Source organism: Brachyistius frenatus, unplaced genomic scaffold (assembly GCF_029030835.1).
Source record: "Brachyistius frenatus isolate BFR_SWC_R1_liver_20210118 unplaced genomic scaffold, ASM2903083v1 Contig_10, whole genome shotgun sequence".
In the NCBI taxonomy this organism is placed as follows: domain Eukaryota; kingdom Metazoa; phylum Chordata; class Actinopteri; family Embiotocidae; genus Brachyistius; species Brachyistius frenatus.
This window is the reverse complement of record NW_027210609.1, coordinates 259,238-276,370: the sequence shown is the minus strand read 5'-3', so window position 1 is coordinate 276,370 and position 17,133 is coordinate 259,238. Positions and strand designations below refer to the sequence as shown.

The window sequence follows — 17,133 nt, the reverse complement described above, 5'->3', positions numbered from 1 at the left end:
AGCCGGGAACAGCCTGTACCGCAGCAGGCTGTCCTCTTCGCTCAGCTGACAACACGTATCATCAACACTGCTGTGTAATAGTCTGCCTGCAGACACAGACGGGGATGTGTAAGCACGGAAATAAAAGCACACCTCCATGTCCGATAAAGACGCGCGGTGAGACGGATTACTGTTTCTGTGAAGGACGGTAAAAAGAAACCGCCTTTTATCCTTGTTTACCGGGGATTTTTTTTTTTTTTTTTTTTTTTTTTTTTTTTTTTTAGATTGTTATAATACCGTTGCTATGTATGCTATTTGACGGTAGGGATTTCGCACATATTGCTACGTGTTAACTTTGTATCATTATTTTCATTACCGCCTGCTGGTAATGTTCCTATATTGCGATGGGTGGGGGATAATTTCCCAAAGCAGATAGTGTTTACACCACTGCGGTGTTTACTGTGGTGAAAAGCATTCAGACAAAAACAACACAATTAGCCTGCAAGTTAGTTAAATGCAAGCAAACTTTAAAAAAAAATAAAGCTGCTCACTTTAGGAAGGGTGGTGCAATTAAAAAAAAAAAAAAAAACTGTTTATGGTGATGTTATGTGTAGGCCAATTAGGCAACTTCTTTAAATTATGGGAAGTATTGTGTTTTATGAGCTCTTGTTTACAAGTCAGATCTGCAAAGACAACACAGCTGCTTTGCAGTAGGCCAACTGTGTCAAAACTGTATATTTATTTAATACCCTTCCTTTATGAATAATATCAATATGGAAACTTCATTATAATGAATTGTTTGCAATTCAAATCTTAAATCTGCCAAGAAATCAGCAAGGCTGTTTTAAAGTTTTGAACTGCCTCAAATATAGTCTATACATTCCCCCCATGTGTCCAGTATAAGAAAAAACTGTTAGAACTAATAGGCTATCAAAATAACAGTGGGTATATTCACTGCAAAGGGGAGGAAGGACAGTCCTTGTCACAGTGTTAAATGTCAAGTCAAAGTGATGAATCTGGGCCAGGCGGTAAATAGGCTTGTCTAATCAGTCTAAATCTAATCTAATCTAATATTTGAGTAAATATGTTTACCCTGACCTAACCCATGACTTTAGCCCAATATATGCTACAGTATTAAAGTACATTGATGTACAAGTAAATATGAGAGTAAGAGTATGCTCACTGTGAAGCACGGTTCCTTTCAAAGTGTTTAATATCATCAAAGTGAAAACTTAAAACCTCAACCAAATGTTGTTATTTGTAATTAGTTAATGCATTTAAGTAGTATAAACAGACTACATTATATTTTATCAGCTCTTTATAAGTCAAATATTATGCTGAAAAGAAAATAAATCAGCTAATTTTGATCAAAGTAAATTTATGCCAAAATGGTACCTTTATCATATGTTTAATTACTTCCTAAATTACCTGAACTGTGACCAGTGCTTGAAGTGAGCCGGTAATCACCGCCAATTCTTCATTTACTCTTTGGTGTGCCGTGGCCTTTTCTTGTGCATATCATTTCTCATAAACTGGTGGATACACTTTTCTGCCATCTCGATATCAGGCTATCTGGGCAATTCATAATGTCCCTAATTGAACTTCATTACCCAGGAGGCACTACATGACGCTCAGCTGTTTCTGTTCTGACGTGAGTGCTTTTTTTTTTTTCCTGATGACGTCTAACGTTACTTTAATCTTCAAATGATGTTAACCTGGCTCCAAAAGAGCACAAAGCTAACACACACATAGTCCGATGATGACACAGCAGAACGTCTGAAGTCAAATGCTGCCTAGCCTGTTCTAAATGCTGGCCGGGACTGACAAGGTAACCTTAGAGCCACAGCTAGCAGTGGCAGAGACTGTTGATGTAATGTTAGTATTAGCAAAAACACTTACGGCTACTATTGAGCTTCAGACTCTTAAGTAGTGAACATCTAATTCATTATCAATAATAGTGTTGTTTGTCTTCCCAAAAATGTCGAGAGCTGGCTGAAGTTATCTCACCATCAAATTTAGAATTCGATAACTAGAATTATTGTTTATCTAGTTTAAACTGAAGTCACCACTGGTCCTGCAAATGCTTCCTGTATCCATTTCATCTGAAAGCCTTCCTTTCAAATTAAAAGCCCTCTAGCGTCTCATTCACGCTGCAGCGGCTTCGGACATTTTTTTTTACCTACTCTTGATTGAATTTAAACCTGGTCCAGGTTCAGTAAAAAGTAATTATTAACATAATAAATGATATTTTACGAAAGTCTTGTTTTGTACATCAAAAGCCAATCTAGCGCGATACAATAATTAGTACAGTGCAATAATTTCACTTGAAGTGTAATGAAAATAGTCATTAACTATCAAAACTGTTCTGAAATACAGCCCTAGAGTACTTAACATACATAGAGGGCTGGAGATTAACATAAATGTGTGGAGCAAAATGGAGCAGTTTTATTTGAAAAATGTTATTTAAATAAATTATTGGTCTAAAAAAATTGCTCAAAGACTGACACAGCTATTTTTGATTGGTTTATGTGATTATAGTATAGGCTGTTATATGGAGGAAAAGTTGATTTATGTTTGCTAATCAAACTTCCCATAGTCATCAGGTTCTACCAGTAAAAATGTTACCCAATTCCCAAAATTTATTTGTTTATTCAGAGACTTGTGGCAACCTGCAAGAAGACTTAAAATCGTACCGCTATGGAGACCCCAGAATCACCGTCTGCATATTGATGAAATCTTGTTTTCAACAAGCCCTGTCACTATGACATTTATGTTTTTTGTTTTCAAGCTGCAATGTGTTTAAATATATTTTGTATGTTATGTTTAAAAATAGTTCAGAATCTCTCTGAGGTTGCATATGAGCGTGCTGAAATTCCCATAACAGTCCTAAAAGATTTTTATGGCTTCACTTTTGATGGTTTTGTGGTCTCAATGTATTGGCAGAATATGTATATACAATGTTTGATATTTAGTAGTTTTATGGCCACTTCTTGTATTTAATGGTCTATATGCTTTCTATTAAAACATTTAAAACGCAGCATAAACTATTGGTGTGAGTGCCTCTTTATCCAGGCTTTATTTGCATGAGACCGCAAGACAAAACTCAGCCAGATATATTTGTTTATGCTTTAACTGAGATGCTCAAATAGTGAACATTTTATTCAGCTGGGTGAATCCCACAATCAGAGGTGGTGAGGACAAAGTCTGACCACACTGCTGGCAGACAGCAGGCTGCTATTGAAGGGAACATGATGATCCTGTTAATTATAAAGGTGACATAACACAAGTGAACCTGGTGCAGCAAACCCACAGGGATGCTCTCAAGTGGTGGAGTGATCTTCTGGTTATCGGAAGAAAGTAGGCTTTACACACTCTTGTTTTAGAACATTTGAGTCACACAAAAAAAGTACAGAAACAGAATGACTATGGTCTTGTGATCTAAATACAAAACCATAACCTTCCTTTGCATCACCTCCCACTTGAAGCTACTGAAAATAAATGCATAGATGATTTAAAAAAATACATTCACAAAAGACCTTGTAAGACAGTTAACTCCAGAGATTTGTTTGTTTTACCCAAACTTTCAAACTGCGGTGTTCTGGCTGCTTTGTTGGCACTTCTTCCTGCCTTGTAAATGGAGGTCAAAATGAACTTAACTGACCTGAGCTGAGCTGAAATGCATGAATAGATTTGTACAGTGAAACATGTCTTGAGATGTTGTTTTCCTTCCTGAAACATCGTGAACATCTTGTTTCTGTTCTGGTGAAAACACCAGCCTTATAGGAAACCAGGGGATCACATGGTTAAAGGTTAAATCAGCTGTTTGTGGTTTTATGACTTATATTTAGAGCATCAGAGCTTCTACTGCTACTTCATTGTTCACTCAGTTTTCATTAAAAGGTCATGTATTCTTTGTTAAAATAAACCAATAAATGTTGAGTCTTCTTGCTAATTGCTTAACATCTTTATTGAATATTGTATTTCGTACTAAAATCTGACAGGCAGTTGTGAGAATACGTCTGTCTGAGTGAGTGTCTTGGTGAAACCAGAAGCACGCGGGTGAGTTCATTCAGGGATACAGGCTGCACAGTCATCAGGAAGTGAAACAGAACAGAATGTGCTGTACTAATCTGATTGAAAAACACCGCGCTGAGTGGATGCATGAAAAAAAGATGTTTCATTTAAACAGCAACAAGGAGAATCCTATGGCAGCAGGAGGATATGAACAAAGCAAACAAACCAAACTTAACTCTTCATTCGGTCATATAAAAGGGGAATGGTGAGGATAAGGTTATAGAAGCACTTGCTCTCGCAGGGACATGCACGCTGCGACTAAAATAAAGCTGAGCAACATAATGCTCTTTGTTTGTGTTCTAGGCATCCCTGTTAAGTACATGGGAGTAATCTCCTGAGTGATCCCTTTTATCCCTGAACTTTTACCCTCTGAAGCAAAGGTTCCTTGCTGCTGTGTCTGCCAAGGACCTGAAATAAAGAGAAGCTGTAGAACAGTGAATAATCTTTTTTTAATTTTTTTTTATCATTTCTTCTTAAACTTGAGATGGTTGTATTTTATTGTTGACATTTGGTGCTCATTTTATTTCCTTAGTTAATCAGTTTGGATGACAGGTTTAAGGATTGATGATTTTACATGTAAGAAGCATTTTCATGTTGTAGCAAGTTCAGGTGGGGCTACTTTTTGAATTTGAATATATTATGTTGGGTAGATCACTATATAACTGTGCATTGTTTTTTGTATTTGGTGTATGTCAAAACAAAATCTGCAAATAGTCCTTATTGTGTTGGAGGGAAAAGGTCACGATTAGTATAATACAGTTTCCTTAAAATGATGCTTAAGTGCAGCACTTGAGTAACATAGCCTACTTTGTACCTATCCTGAGCCATCCATCCATATTTACATAATTAAATAGGCAATAATTTGTGGCAGAAAATTAGATTATTATTTATTTTTTTTGTAAATGCATTTTTTCATTTATAAACATAACTTGATGTGCAATCTCATTCAAGGTGCATTTTAGGTTCTTCTATGCAAATAATTTTCTCCTCCACACTGATAAGTTATTCGTGATTTATAGCCTCAGTATTACTCTCTTGCTTGATGGGCACATAGTAAAATTAAGAGTATGATACGCCACGTTTGTTTTGATACTTTCATGTTTTGTGTGACATTTGGTCACTTTATTTTTTTATTACAGATAAAAAGGCAAAAGAAAAGTATTGCTTTGATTTCAAGTCGTGATGATCCTGAGCCCTCTTTAAAAAAAACTTACTGGAAAGTGTTTTATCACCTACTGATTTTTCCGTCACTGCTTACATTATTTGGAGCTGATTAAAGCAGTCCTTAATGATGCATTATATCTGTGTGGAGTCTCAGCTGTAAAACCTGTTAAATACAACTGATTATTAAGCTCTGTATGTGCGCTGACAGTAATTTTTATGCAGCATTACACTTCAAAAATCCCAAGAGTCTATCTGTGTTTCTGGTTATTTAGCCTATACTATAATAATATTAATAGGGTGGAAAAAAAATTATAGAAACACCTTTCTATAGTGTAATACAAGTTAGTGACACCACAAATTGCAACTTTCAAACTGGCTCAACACTTTCCGAAAAAGTTCATGAAAAACGGAACCTCGTAACTTTCATGCAAGGGATGATTTGTTCCAAGACTGCTGTATTAGACTGAATTTGTTTTAGCAATGTGTACTTACTGTAATAAACTGGCAGCTGAGTGTGCTCATGCTCAGCCCATAACACATGACATATCTCCTTATATGGTGTAACAACAATGCTTTATGGTCCTTTCCGCATTTTGTCACCTTCATCCGAAAGCACAGTTTATGCACAAGAGGTGTCACCAATTTAAATTATCTTCTATATAATGGGTTTTAATGAGATCAGAAGAAAAGAAAAAATGTTGGAAGGAAGATAAATGGTTACGTTTTTTTGTTGCTATTTGTTCTCCTTTACAGCAGTGGGGTTTGTGAGACTGAGGATGAAAAGGTGTTACACTTTTTGATAGCAAAGCAAGAGTGAAACATCTCTCTCCTTCTTGGAGCACCATTTACCTCAAACTTCTGCTCATCAAGTTTGTAATTCTTAATCAGATAATCTTTGTTTAGTGACAGATAAGTCTAACAAAGCAATTTCATCTAACTTGTCAGACAATCATTCATCAAAGACGTGTGTGACTAACTCCCTGAATCCTGGCAGTGAGAGCTCTATTATAAACATATAAACCTATTAGCTGAACCATTCTTTGAACAAGACGTGACTTTCTACAAAAAAGGACGCTTCAATACAACATTCGTGACTCCAAAATGTGTTTGAATAAAGATGTAGGCCCAGTGCACTAATGTAACAAGGAAATCAGCAGGTGAAACAGAGTTTACTAGCAATAACGGCATATAAATATCCAGTTCAAACATGGAATAAATAAAGATTAAATAAACAAAAAAATCTTCTGGGTATTATGTTTCATTTTGTGATGTGTGGAGTTAAAAGTTATGTTCATGGTCACAGGTGTATAAAGATTTCTGTTGAACACGTCTTCCCCTTTTCACCACTTCTTGAATGCGTCTCTACACAGGAAGTCTACATACTATGTCTTCCCGCCCACTTGTACAACTTCACGGGGTCGTTTGAGGTGTTTCCTCCCGTTGAGCAATAACCCTGTCTGTTGATTTACTTCTGTGTTCCTGTGTAAACACTGAATGGCAGACAGCTGTTTTTCTCAGTTTTATCTTTTTAAGGTTGAACTGATTAATAAAAGTTTGTGTTTCTTTTTAACATGAAACATGAAAGATACAGTAACATAGCTGTACTATCAATGGATTTAATGAACCAGGACATTAACTTAAAGTGAACTTTCTCACACTTGTTGTCCAGACAATATGGATTTTTTCAAGTTTATATTTTGTCTTGTGCACATATAATAATGATAACATAGCTGCAGTCAAATCTCAATTATTCAAACCTCTTGAAAATAAGTCATTTTCTTATGCACTTTCTACTTGTAAGTGGTGGGAGAAGTACTCAGATCCTTTACCGAAGTAAAAAAAAAAAAAAAAAAAAAAACACCACAACCGAAATTGAAAGTCATGTGTTTATAATCCGACTCAAGTAAAAATACACAAGTATTATCAGGTAAATTTATTTAAAGCATTAAATGTGAAAGAAAAAAATTAAAGTACTTAATTTTCAGAAAATCGGCCACAGTGACTGATAATATACAGCATTATAATACTGGAGGTGGAGGGTATTTTAATTAGCTCTATATGCAGGTAAGGCTTGGGTAGGTAAAGCTCTAGGCTATTTTTAGATAGTTTCACCTGAAGAAAAAAGATTTATTAAGAAACGGCTGCAAAACTGTAAGACTAAAGTGACCAACCCCAGGGTCTTGGTTTTATATTGTCACAAAAAAGCCACAATTTTTGCAGGAATATTAAACAATCTGTCTCAACTAAATGCTAAATACAATCTAGAAATATTTAAACATGTTCAAAATGTAAAGTCTGATACTTAAAAAAGAAAAGAAAACAGAATATGGCTCATGTTTTAATACTGGTCTTTGTTTTGCCCCTTGCTGTCTAAAATTGGTCATTTTTATGTGTTATTGTTGCTTATGTTTACCTTTATGACTAACATACCCTGAATTTATGCAATTTTATTCTTCGGGAGGACTTTGGACAGCTGCTCTGTGGAAGATGCTATATTTAATAAACTTTATTTACTTTACTTACATTTTTCTGTTACCAAAACAGTCTATGAATAATACACTGTAGCCCTTGGTGTGTTTTGGCCTGTAAACAGTGAATGGTTGTGAAGACTGTCTCACCGCAGAGGCAAGCTAGGGGGCGGTATGTTCATCCAACGTCATTTCACAGTCCGCCACACACACACACACGCACACACACCGTAGAAGAAGAAGACAGGCGGCTTGTTGTGCCTCTCTTCCGCTGTGCTACCGGTGCTAACATAAGCTAACAAGCTGGGCCTCCTGTAGAAACGGACGGCGTGAAATCCCCTGCTAACATTTCGGTCGCGCTGTAGCTACAAAAAAAAAAAAACCCCAAACAGGTAAATTATTTAACATATAATCTGCTTTGTTCCCTCCGCGGTTCTCACGCGACTTTATTCGGCATTCTGACGGGCTCGTGGGTTAATTCGTCCTTTTAAGCGTTTCGCGCGGATAAATGCTAACCACGCTACCTCCTTTCATTCTGTGTGTCGAGGCATGGTTTGTGAAAACTTTCTTTTCTCATTCATTTTTTTTTTTTTTTTTTTGGGTATCCACGTTAGACTCGGAAGTAATTATTCTACGTAGTAATAATAAAAAAAAAAAAAAATGTTCGTCACTGACAAACCAGGAGGATCAAAGATGCAGCCTTAATTTTACCCGGTCGCTGGAAACGCGCACGCTGACTTAAAAAAAACAAAAAAACAACTACTTTTTTTTTTTTTTTTTTTGGGTGCTCATGTAGCCTGCAAATGTGCGACCAGCATTAATCCAAAACATTAAGCTACACTTAGTTAAAACTAAAGCTGTTTAAAAACCTGTCTGCGATCATATCCTACCTTCGTGGAGGTTACAGTGTTAACGAGTCTCTGCAGATGTCTTTGCGTGATAGACTACGCGTTATTTTGTGCTTTTAAAATAATATAATCCTGTATTAGCCCCAGCCTGAGGACATTTGCAGGATAGCGCGAAAGTGTCAATAGCATTAAAAAAAACAAAAACAAGATATGTAAAAAAACAAATTATATATAATACACAAAGGGTGTATTTAAAAAAAAAAAAAAAAAAAAAAGAAGTAAGTAAGCAGAAATATGTAGATCTCGGCATTACATAGTTGATATGGATAATCAGTAATGTCGCACGACAGATTGTCAGATCGAGTTGTTTGAGTGCTCCTGACAGCAGCTGGAAGGAAGCACCTGCAGCATCTTTTCTTCACACGCAGCTGGTGGAGCAGCCTGATGTGTTACCCAGTGCTGGCAATGTCCTGCATGAGGTTGTGTTGTGTTCGCCAAAACATTTAGGACATTTTCGCCACCACGCTAATTTCTCCCACCCACTCCTTTCGTTGAGGGGTTGGGGAGAGGAGGGGGGAGGCAGAGCTGGTTCTTTTGACCAGTCTGCTTCCCCAGCAGACTACCTACCTCCCATGTGGTGGATGCCACCACAGAATCAGAAAAGACCCTCAGGAACGCTCCGTGCCCTTGAAAAGACTTGAGTCTCCTTTATCAGATAGAATCAGCTCTGTCCTTTCTTTTATAAAAGTGCAATTGTAATATTCATACGGTTGTTCCAGAAAATAAATATGTGATTATGGGGTTAGAAAAACTTAAAATCACATCGACGTCTCCTCTGTCACTCCGAAATTTGAAAGACGCGAATATGCAAATATTTTACATTTCAAAAGTTGGGTAACTACCGGATACAAGTTATCTCTGAAAAACCATCAACCGTGTATGTGCAGTGCTGGCTTCAAGTTTCCACCTCATGCCGTGTGAGTGACCTAATGAACCGGGGTTAATTTGTTATGTTGTCAGAAATCCTGCTCTCGACTACAAACCATTAAGTTACATTCGTAGGTGATCACAGGAAAAAAAAGAGAAGGAACACTGGACCAAAACACTTTTTTTTTTGAGTGGAGGGGGAGTCAAGCGGTGTTGATTGGATATCACAATCATTTTGGAGTTAGTGCTGTTTGCTAAAACTAGTTCATTATAGAGTGCCTTCTCTCAGCAGTGGGCAAAACAAAAGAGAAATGCAGCTGAATCAACACCTCTCAAAATAGTGCCACTAAAAACTGAACATTGTAATATTTATGTAGATAAGATTTACTGCAGGACTGTTGCATTAGAGTATACAATTTGTAGCTGTGCCAAATAAACTGGCAACTCAAAGTACAAATATTCAATAGTCCCCTTTACTGGAGTTATTATATAACTTTGACTAATGTTATCAGTTGTGTGGCATTCAGACCAATATTTTTAAACTCCAATTGCCTTCTTGTGGCTTAAAAAAGTTCCATAGTGTCTGGGGTATATTTAAGATTAAACACTTTTAGATAAGGCTATTGATAAATAGCCTATCACTGATCCTGGAGTGTTCAAAATGCACTCTGAATCAGATAACATTAAATGGGACGATGCCTTTGTAGAGCTCAGGTATGTGGTTGTAAACATTTCTTGCCGTCTTTCTTTTCTTTCAGGCACACCTGATTGTTGGCGGACTCCTCCGAGAAGACGGTTGAAATGGCAGGTATGATAACATGTTACTTCACACGTTTCTTGTGTCACCTTTGTCCTCCTTTTTTTTTTTTTTCCTTTTTAAATAGTTCAGCCAAGGTTATAAGCTACCCAGATGTTGTTGTGTCTTGACTGCCCAATCTTGTTAGAAGTTAATAGATGACCAACTAAAGAGAAGTTGGACTCTAAATGTGTGACATTTAAATATGACCTTTTGCTGCGACCAGCAATTATTTTCATCACTGAGTAAACTTGCAGTACTATTTATTTTATTTTATTTTCATTTTAGCAGTTGTTTAGTCTAGAAAAATGCTCACTTCTGTTTCTTCGAGCACAGTCTGACATTTTCAAATGCCTTGTCTAGTCCAACTAACAATCTAAAACCCAAAGAGCTTCAGTATACTTTAAGAATAAGACAAGTAAACGCAGCAATGTGGATTATCAAAATAGTTGTTCCGGCTCTAAAATCAAAACAAGATCATTTTTGTGATGGTTGAACAGGGTAGTTCATCTCTTTAATCTTGCAAGAAATTCAAGACCAGTATCCTGCAAGTGTTCGTGAGAAAGTTTTAAACTGGCTGAAACATTTTTACTTAGCTTATGGTGGTCATGCAAGCATTTGTTGATCTTAGCTTTTATCACCCCGATCTGAGAGACTAAAACACTGCAACCATTGTGTCATGTCAGATGGACTTCCTCCATCGCATCAGATTATTTTCACGCAGTGCTTTAGAGCACTATTACATTACATATCATTTATCCAAAGCGACTTACAACATACCGATGGTACACCATCGGAAGCAATTTAGGGTTCAGTGTCTTGCTCAAGGACACTTCGGCATGTGGGCAGGAGGAGCTGGGGAGGTGCATGTTTTGTTTTTTGGGATGTTGGGAGGAAGCCGGAGCACCCGGAGAGAACCCACGCAAGCACAGGGAGAACATGCAAACTCCGCACAGAAAGGCCCAGGACCGGATTCGAACCCGGAACCTTTTTTGCTGTGAGGTGACAATGCTAACCACTGCACCGCCCACTATTAGCTCATGTTATAGATAAAGCTTAGTTTTTCTTTTCCTAAATAGGGGTGGTTGATGTGAATAAAATCTTTCTACAAATTACTGGTTATCTAAAGCGACCCAACTCCCCTGTTGAGGAAGATGCAGGTCTTTTACAGTAAACTTACTATCGTCTATGGGGCATCATTCATCCTCTCCTCTGTTGTCCTCCCCTGATGCTGCTGTATGAAGAGATATAAAGGAACCGACAACTGTAATTGATGAGCACATCTCTTGGCCAATCTTTGTCTCCTAAAAATATGGCAGTCTTTTTAAATTAACGATCATTTTTCAACAATTAACTTTGATCAAAGATGCAATTAGGGAAAATATCTCTGGGGGCGTTTGAATCACTCAACACCAGAAAATGACTTGCATATTTTTGGGACAATCGTTTTACATTTAACTTGCAAGTCTCCGATGGATGAAGCAGAATTAGTTTTATTCGGTGTTTGTCTCTTTGTCTTTCAGATCCTGCCTTTAATCAAGACTGTCCCCTTGACTGCAAAGTGTATGTTGGGAATCTTGGAAACAATGGAAATAAGACAGAGTTAGAAAGAGCTTTTGGGTACTATGGTCCTTTAAGAAGTGTTTGGGTCGCCAGGAATCCCCCAGGTTTTGCTTTTGTAGAATTTGAAGATCCCAGAGATGCATCTGATGCCGTGAGAGAACTGGATGGGAGGTAACGCCTTTATCGCATTTCTTAGTTGTTGTTTTTGTAGTTCCCTTTTTCTGAATGACTCTGCTCATTTTTTTATTTTGTTTTTCTAGAACCATGTGTGGCTGTCGAGTGCGTGTTGAGTTATCCACCGGGGAAAAGCGCTCAAGGAGCCGTGGCCCTCCTCCATCCTGGAGTAGACGTCCCCGGGATGATTTAAGGCGACGTAGTCCTCAAGTCAGACGCAGGTATGTGTTTTCCATTTGATGATTCATTTTAATGTTTTCAGTTCAGTCCCATTTGCAGTGTTTATTAAAAGCACAAATAATAAAGCAAATATTTGTTGCCCACACACTGTAAGCACTAAGTGTTTTGGGGGTTTTTGTGGGGTTTTTTACTTTTAACTTTTCGCCATTTTAGATCCACAAAATTCCTACATTTGATAAAAAAAAAAATTTTAAAAACCTCTTACCTCTTTAGATCTCAGACCTATTTCAGCTCAAAAGAAACCAAAGCCAAGTGTAGAATCAAGTTTCTAATGAATGCAGCCTACACCTAATTAGTACTCTAAGGGCCTGATTTACTAAGATCTGAAATAAAGGGTACTAAATTGCATGTTCCTCCCAGAAGTCTGCAAAAAAAAAAAAAATTGCACCTGTTTTGCAGGTGATTTACTAAGAGTAATTGCATCATTGAAATCAGGTGCAAATCGCTATATTTAAATGAGGGGTTTGCGTGTGTTAAAGTGATTCCAGCAATGGAAAACAGAGCAACCACAAAAGGAAAAGGAAATCTGATCCAACTGGAATTAAGAAATATAAATATAATTAAAACTGCAAGCAGTGATGTATGGGCCCTCACACTCCCGCGCGCCGTCTCCCCGAACCCATCTCCCCGACGTGCAGCGCGCGAGGGACCGCATATCCCCGCTTAAAGTTGCTATTTTTGTCTCGTTTCCTGTCTCCAGCAGGGGGCGCTGGCGAGCCTTTTGGCCACGCCCACTCGCAAAACACATATCAGATGTATCGTCTCACCACGCCGGATGTATGTCACACGTTTCGTGAGGTTTCAAGCATCCGTTGACCTTAAACATCAACTTCCTGTGTCACGGCGAGACATCCAACTTTGCCATCACGGCGACCCCCATCGACAAAGTCGAACGAATGTCTCAATATATCATCAACTACATGTTTAGGTTATTGTGACCCGACTTTATGTTCATGGGATCAACCAGCGCGACGTAGAATGTATGAAAAGTGTCATTTCCAGTGGCCAACAGGGGGCGCTATGACTATGAGCGAATATTACCCCACAGGTGTCTTCAGGGCGGGGCTGTTATCATTCCTGCGATGTTTGGAGAAGGTCGGTCCATGTACATACGATTTAAAGCAACTCGTAGTTTCATGGCGAGACGCTCAAAATGGCCGCCTCTTTACGGGCACACACATCAATGAAAACGAATTATTTTGATGAGATTTAATCCCAAACATGTTTTCTATCCATGGAAACTAAATTCAAGTCGGTGCGACAAAATCCCTCGGAGGAGTTCGACAAAGTACAACGTGTCAGAATCGCCCAAAATGGGGACTAAATTCAAAATGGTGGACTTCCCGTCCAGTTGACGTAACGGTGCGATGTAACTTTTTTGTGCGTCCAGGTGTGATACACGTGTCCACCGGATTTGGCGAATTTAGGTAAATGTGGCCGCCGGGACATCTCCGCAGGGGGCGCTCTCGAGCGTAGGAGATTTATCAGCAAGGAAGTCAATACTGTGGGAAAAACAAAAAGGCAAACAAAAAAATGGCTTAATGGCTCGGGAACCTTATGAAGCTGCAAGAAGAGCAGCCGTCTCTCCTGACGATCATCTGATTAATACGTTCCCTTTCAATCGTACTAAAATAAACACGCGACCACTTCTCCTATTTCTACTTTCAGGTTTAGTAAATATCGTTGCGGGTGGCAAAATTATTCCACGTGCATGTTCCCTCCCAGTATTTTGCACCTTCGGGTAGAAACGCCCAATATTACACACGCGCGCAGGCAAACCAGCAAAATGGACGACGTGTTAAATTGAACGTTGGAAAGACGCCACGCTCGCTGCACGTCCTCAGTCAATCTGCTGGGGCATTTTTTTATAAAAAAAAATTTTGCGGGTGGTGTGAAGTTTTCACGTGAGACACAAACCTTTAGTAAATCAGGCCCTCGGTGCTCCATGTTACATTAGTTAAATATCATTCTTTTTCTTACCATTATTGTTATTGTTACAATTGGCACGTATACAATGTTCATCAATATCTAATCTATCGATCTGGTTGCTTCAGGCTTTGATAAACTGATATCACTCCCTTTTATTTCTTAAAATAAATTTAAAAAAAAATATATATATATATCTGTGGCTGTATTCACAAAGGTTTTAATCTTTACAACTATGAGTCCTTTTGTTACTAAGAGTTTCCCCCTTAAGAGCTAAAGTAAGAAGGGAGTAGAGCTGCTGCTGTTCTATATCTTTTACAACGACCGCCTCTGACTTCTGTCACACTTGGAGGCTATTTTTTTTAGGCCGGAAATGATTTTTGCAGTTTCTCTCGGTTTTATAAGTTTCTCTTCACTCGGCCAGTTTTGGGGTTATGTTGAACCTTTGGGTGTTTTTGTTGGAGGGATACTTTTGAAACAAAAGTTTTTCGTTGTTTTATCATTTCAAGAGTATTTTAATCTGTGCTAGTATTGCTAAATTGGATCATCTAAATCGAGTGGCAGTCCACCGCATGCCAGCACTTAAAATGTTTGTGAACTCTTCACAAGGGGGTATATCTGTAAAAACATCCAAGCTCTCCTGGAGTGGTATTCCTTTTACGGGAGCATTTTAAGAGGCACAGTTAGCACTTCATCATCCAAAACATTTTTATACGTACTTTTAGATTTACTTTCTGCAGCTGTCAATTTTGTTTTCTTTCTGAGTTCAGTTGCCATCTATTAATAAAACTGAACCCCGTTGCAGAGACACCACCACGCTTCTCACCATCTGAGTCAGTCAACTAGTCCTCTTTCAGCATCATGTGACTGCTGACCAGCGAGCCCCAATCAGCTTGGCTGGTGTTGTCACATGACCCAGGCGCATCGCCAGTCGTCAGGTTCCACCAACCTTATGGTTCCTGAGCATGCAGTTCCCAGCATCCTCCTCTTCTTCCTCCAACTATTACCCAATCGACAGCGGTCCACCCCACATTATCAACCAATCGGCGTCTTTACTCTTTCTATTCGCCACACATCTACTGTATCAACGGGAACAGCCCATGGCTTTACATCCCTCTCCGTCCCCCGCCCCCCCCAAAAAATGGCAGGGAAAATCGACAACTACCCACTCCAACCAGCCACCAGGCAACTTCATATCTCCAACATTTGCATCATGTGGCAAATCCTCTCTGCAATTCGACCTCTCTCACCATCAGTCTGGCTTCCTTGCGTCATTTCTATCTTGTCCAAATCCCCCAAAATAGTAAGTTGTTTTTATCCTGCTCTTTGTAGTTTTTATGCTTAATCTATCTTTCAAAGCTGCCTGACAGTTTTCATTCAGCAGTTGTGTAATTTAGAGCAAGTTTAAGTGCAGAGGTGCAAAAATCGAAAAGTCAAGGAACTTGACTGTCTATCCTAAATTTTCTTTTGCAAAATTCAGTTTGTTTATTGGATGTTTAGTGTAATTGTGCTGCTAAGTGCATTTCATGGCTCGACGTTAAACCATATTGAGTGATAGCCGCTTGAATAAAGTGCTTGGTTTTTGTAGTTTTGATGCGGCTCCCTTTTTTTTCTTTTTTTTTTTTTTTTTTAAAGTTATACCATTTTTTGCAGCCATCACATGTTGGTTACTAATGTTAAGTGTTTCAGGATATGTCCCACGTCCAGGTTTGTTTGAACCGAAGTGTCCTGTTTCTTAACGGGCCCGCTGTAAGGAGCAGTTTACTATGTGTAGAACATGGTACCTGCCCAAGCTGCGCACCTCCCATGTTGCTTAAAGCCAATTTAAAAGCAGCACTGCAGTAGAAACGTGTACGTGTATCCACATTGCCACGTGAACCTCGTATCTCTTTAAGGATCAAAAAGCCGCAGGTTTCATTAGTGATAGGACGTGTTAAATGCGCTGCCCTAAATTCTTTTGTTTGTGTTCCATTTTTTATATTTTTTTAACGTCACGCACATCATAGATCACCGAAGAGGAGGAGCCTCAGCCGCAGTCGCAGCAGGTAAGCTTGTGGTCAACTGCCTTTATTTAAAGTAATCATTTGTCTGCAATCAATGATTAAAAATTTAAAAAAAAAAATCTTTATTGTTTTCGTTCGTCCCCAGGTCTCTTTCAAGAGACAAACGCAGATATCGGTCTCTGTCCAGAGACAAGAACCGTAAGCGCTCAAGATCCTTCTCACGATCAAGGAGGTAAATTGACGCATCATTATCGATCTACACACCAATATATGTTTTTAACGATTTTGCGTTGATTCAGTTGTTTTCTTTTGCAGTCGTTCCCGATCAACCGAGAGAAAATGAAGATCTCGGATGGTTCGTCTGCAGGTTCATGATATGGTTGCGAAGATACAAATTTTTATAGCCATGTTAATCTTTTTTAGATTCTGTTTGATAAATCCAGGCAGCCTACGGTTGGCCAAATTACACTTTGTGTAATCGTCTGTTAAACAACACAACAAAGGTTTTTCTTCTTTCATCAGTTCTCATCACAAAATTTTCACATTTTACTAAAAGTTTTTTTCTTTCTAATTGTTCACATTAAATGAATGCTGTCTTGCCCTGCATGTTTTGAAACTGAGGACTGGATTTAGTTTTACATTAACTTTTTTTTTTTTTTTTAAACTGTTGGATTGAACTGATGTTTTTTATTCTTGGTTGACTCTTAAATGTCTTTTAATGGGTGACTGAGAAGCAGGGGGATAAACTTCCTACCGGTGGCAGAAAGCAAACACTGTTATTTGTAGGCTATCCTTGAAACGTCATCTGTAATTCTGTATTTTACCCATTTTGTCACTTTTGCATAAAAAAGGTGTGTATTTTACTCCGCTTTATTCTATTGAGTTCTTACAATTTGTGCTGATGCAGTTAAACCACTTGTTCAATAAATGATTTTTCCAAGGTGACATTATGTGTAATTAGTTTCATATAC

At 38.3% G+C, this 17,133-nt stretch overlaps 1 protein-coding gene across 2 annotated transcripts; it reads left to right on the top strand.

Annotated features, from left to right (window-relative positions):
* The first annotated feature begins 133 nt into the window (after positions 1 to 133).
* Positions 134 to 17,107, top strand: srsf3a (serine and arginine rich splicing factor 3a). 2 transcript variants are annotated; one of them, XM_069690739.1, is made up of 7 exons: positions 134 to 156; positions 10,219 to 10,268; positions 11,780 to 11,990; positions 12,080 to 12,214; positions 16,166 to 16,204; positions 16,308 to 16,394; positions 16,478 to 17,107. In XM_069690739.1, the coding sequence occupies exons 2-7, from the start codon at positions 10,262 to 10,264 to the stop codon at positions 16,503 to 16,505; spliced, it is 507 nt and encodes a 168-aa protein (XP_069546840.1). In that variant the 5' UTR covers positions 134 to 156; positions 10,219 to 10,261; the 3' UTR covers positions 16,506 to 17,107. The 2 variants fall into 2 exon arrangements, with proteins under 2 accessions (XP_069546840.1, XP_069546839.1); XM_069690738.1 differs by lacking the exon at positions 134 to 156 and adding an exon at positions 7,908 to 8,077.
* The last annotated feature ends 26 nt before the right edge of the window (positions 17,108 to 17,133 follow it).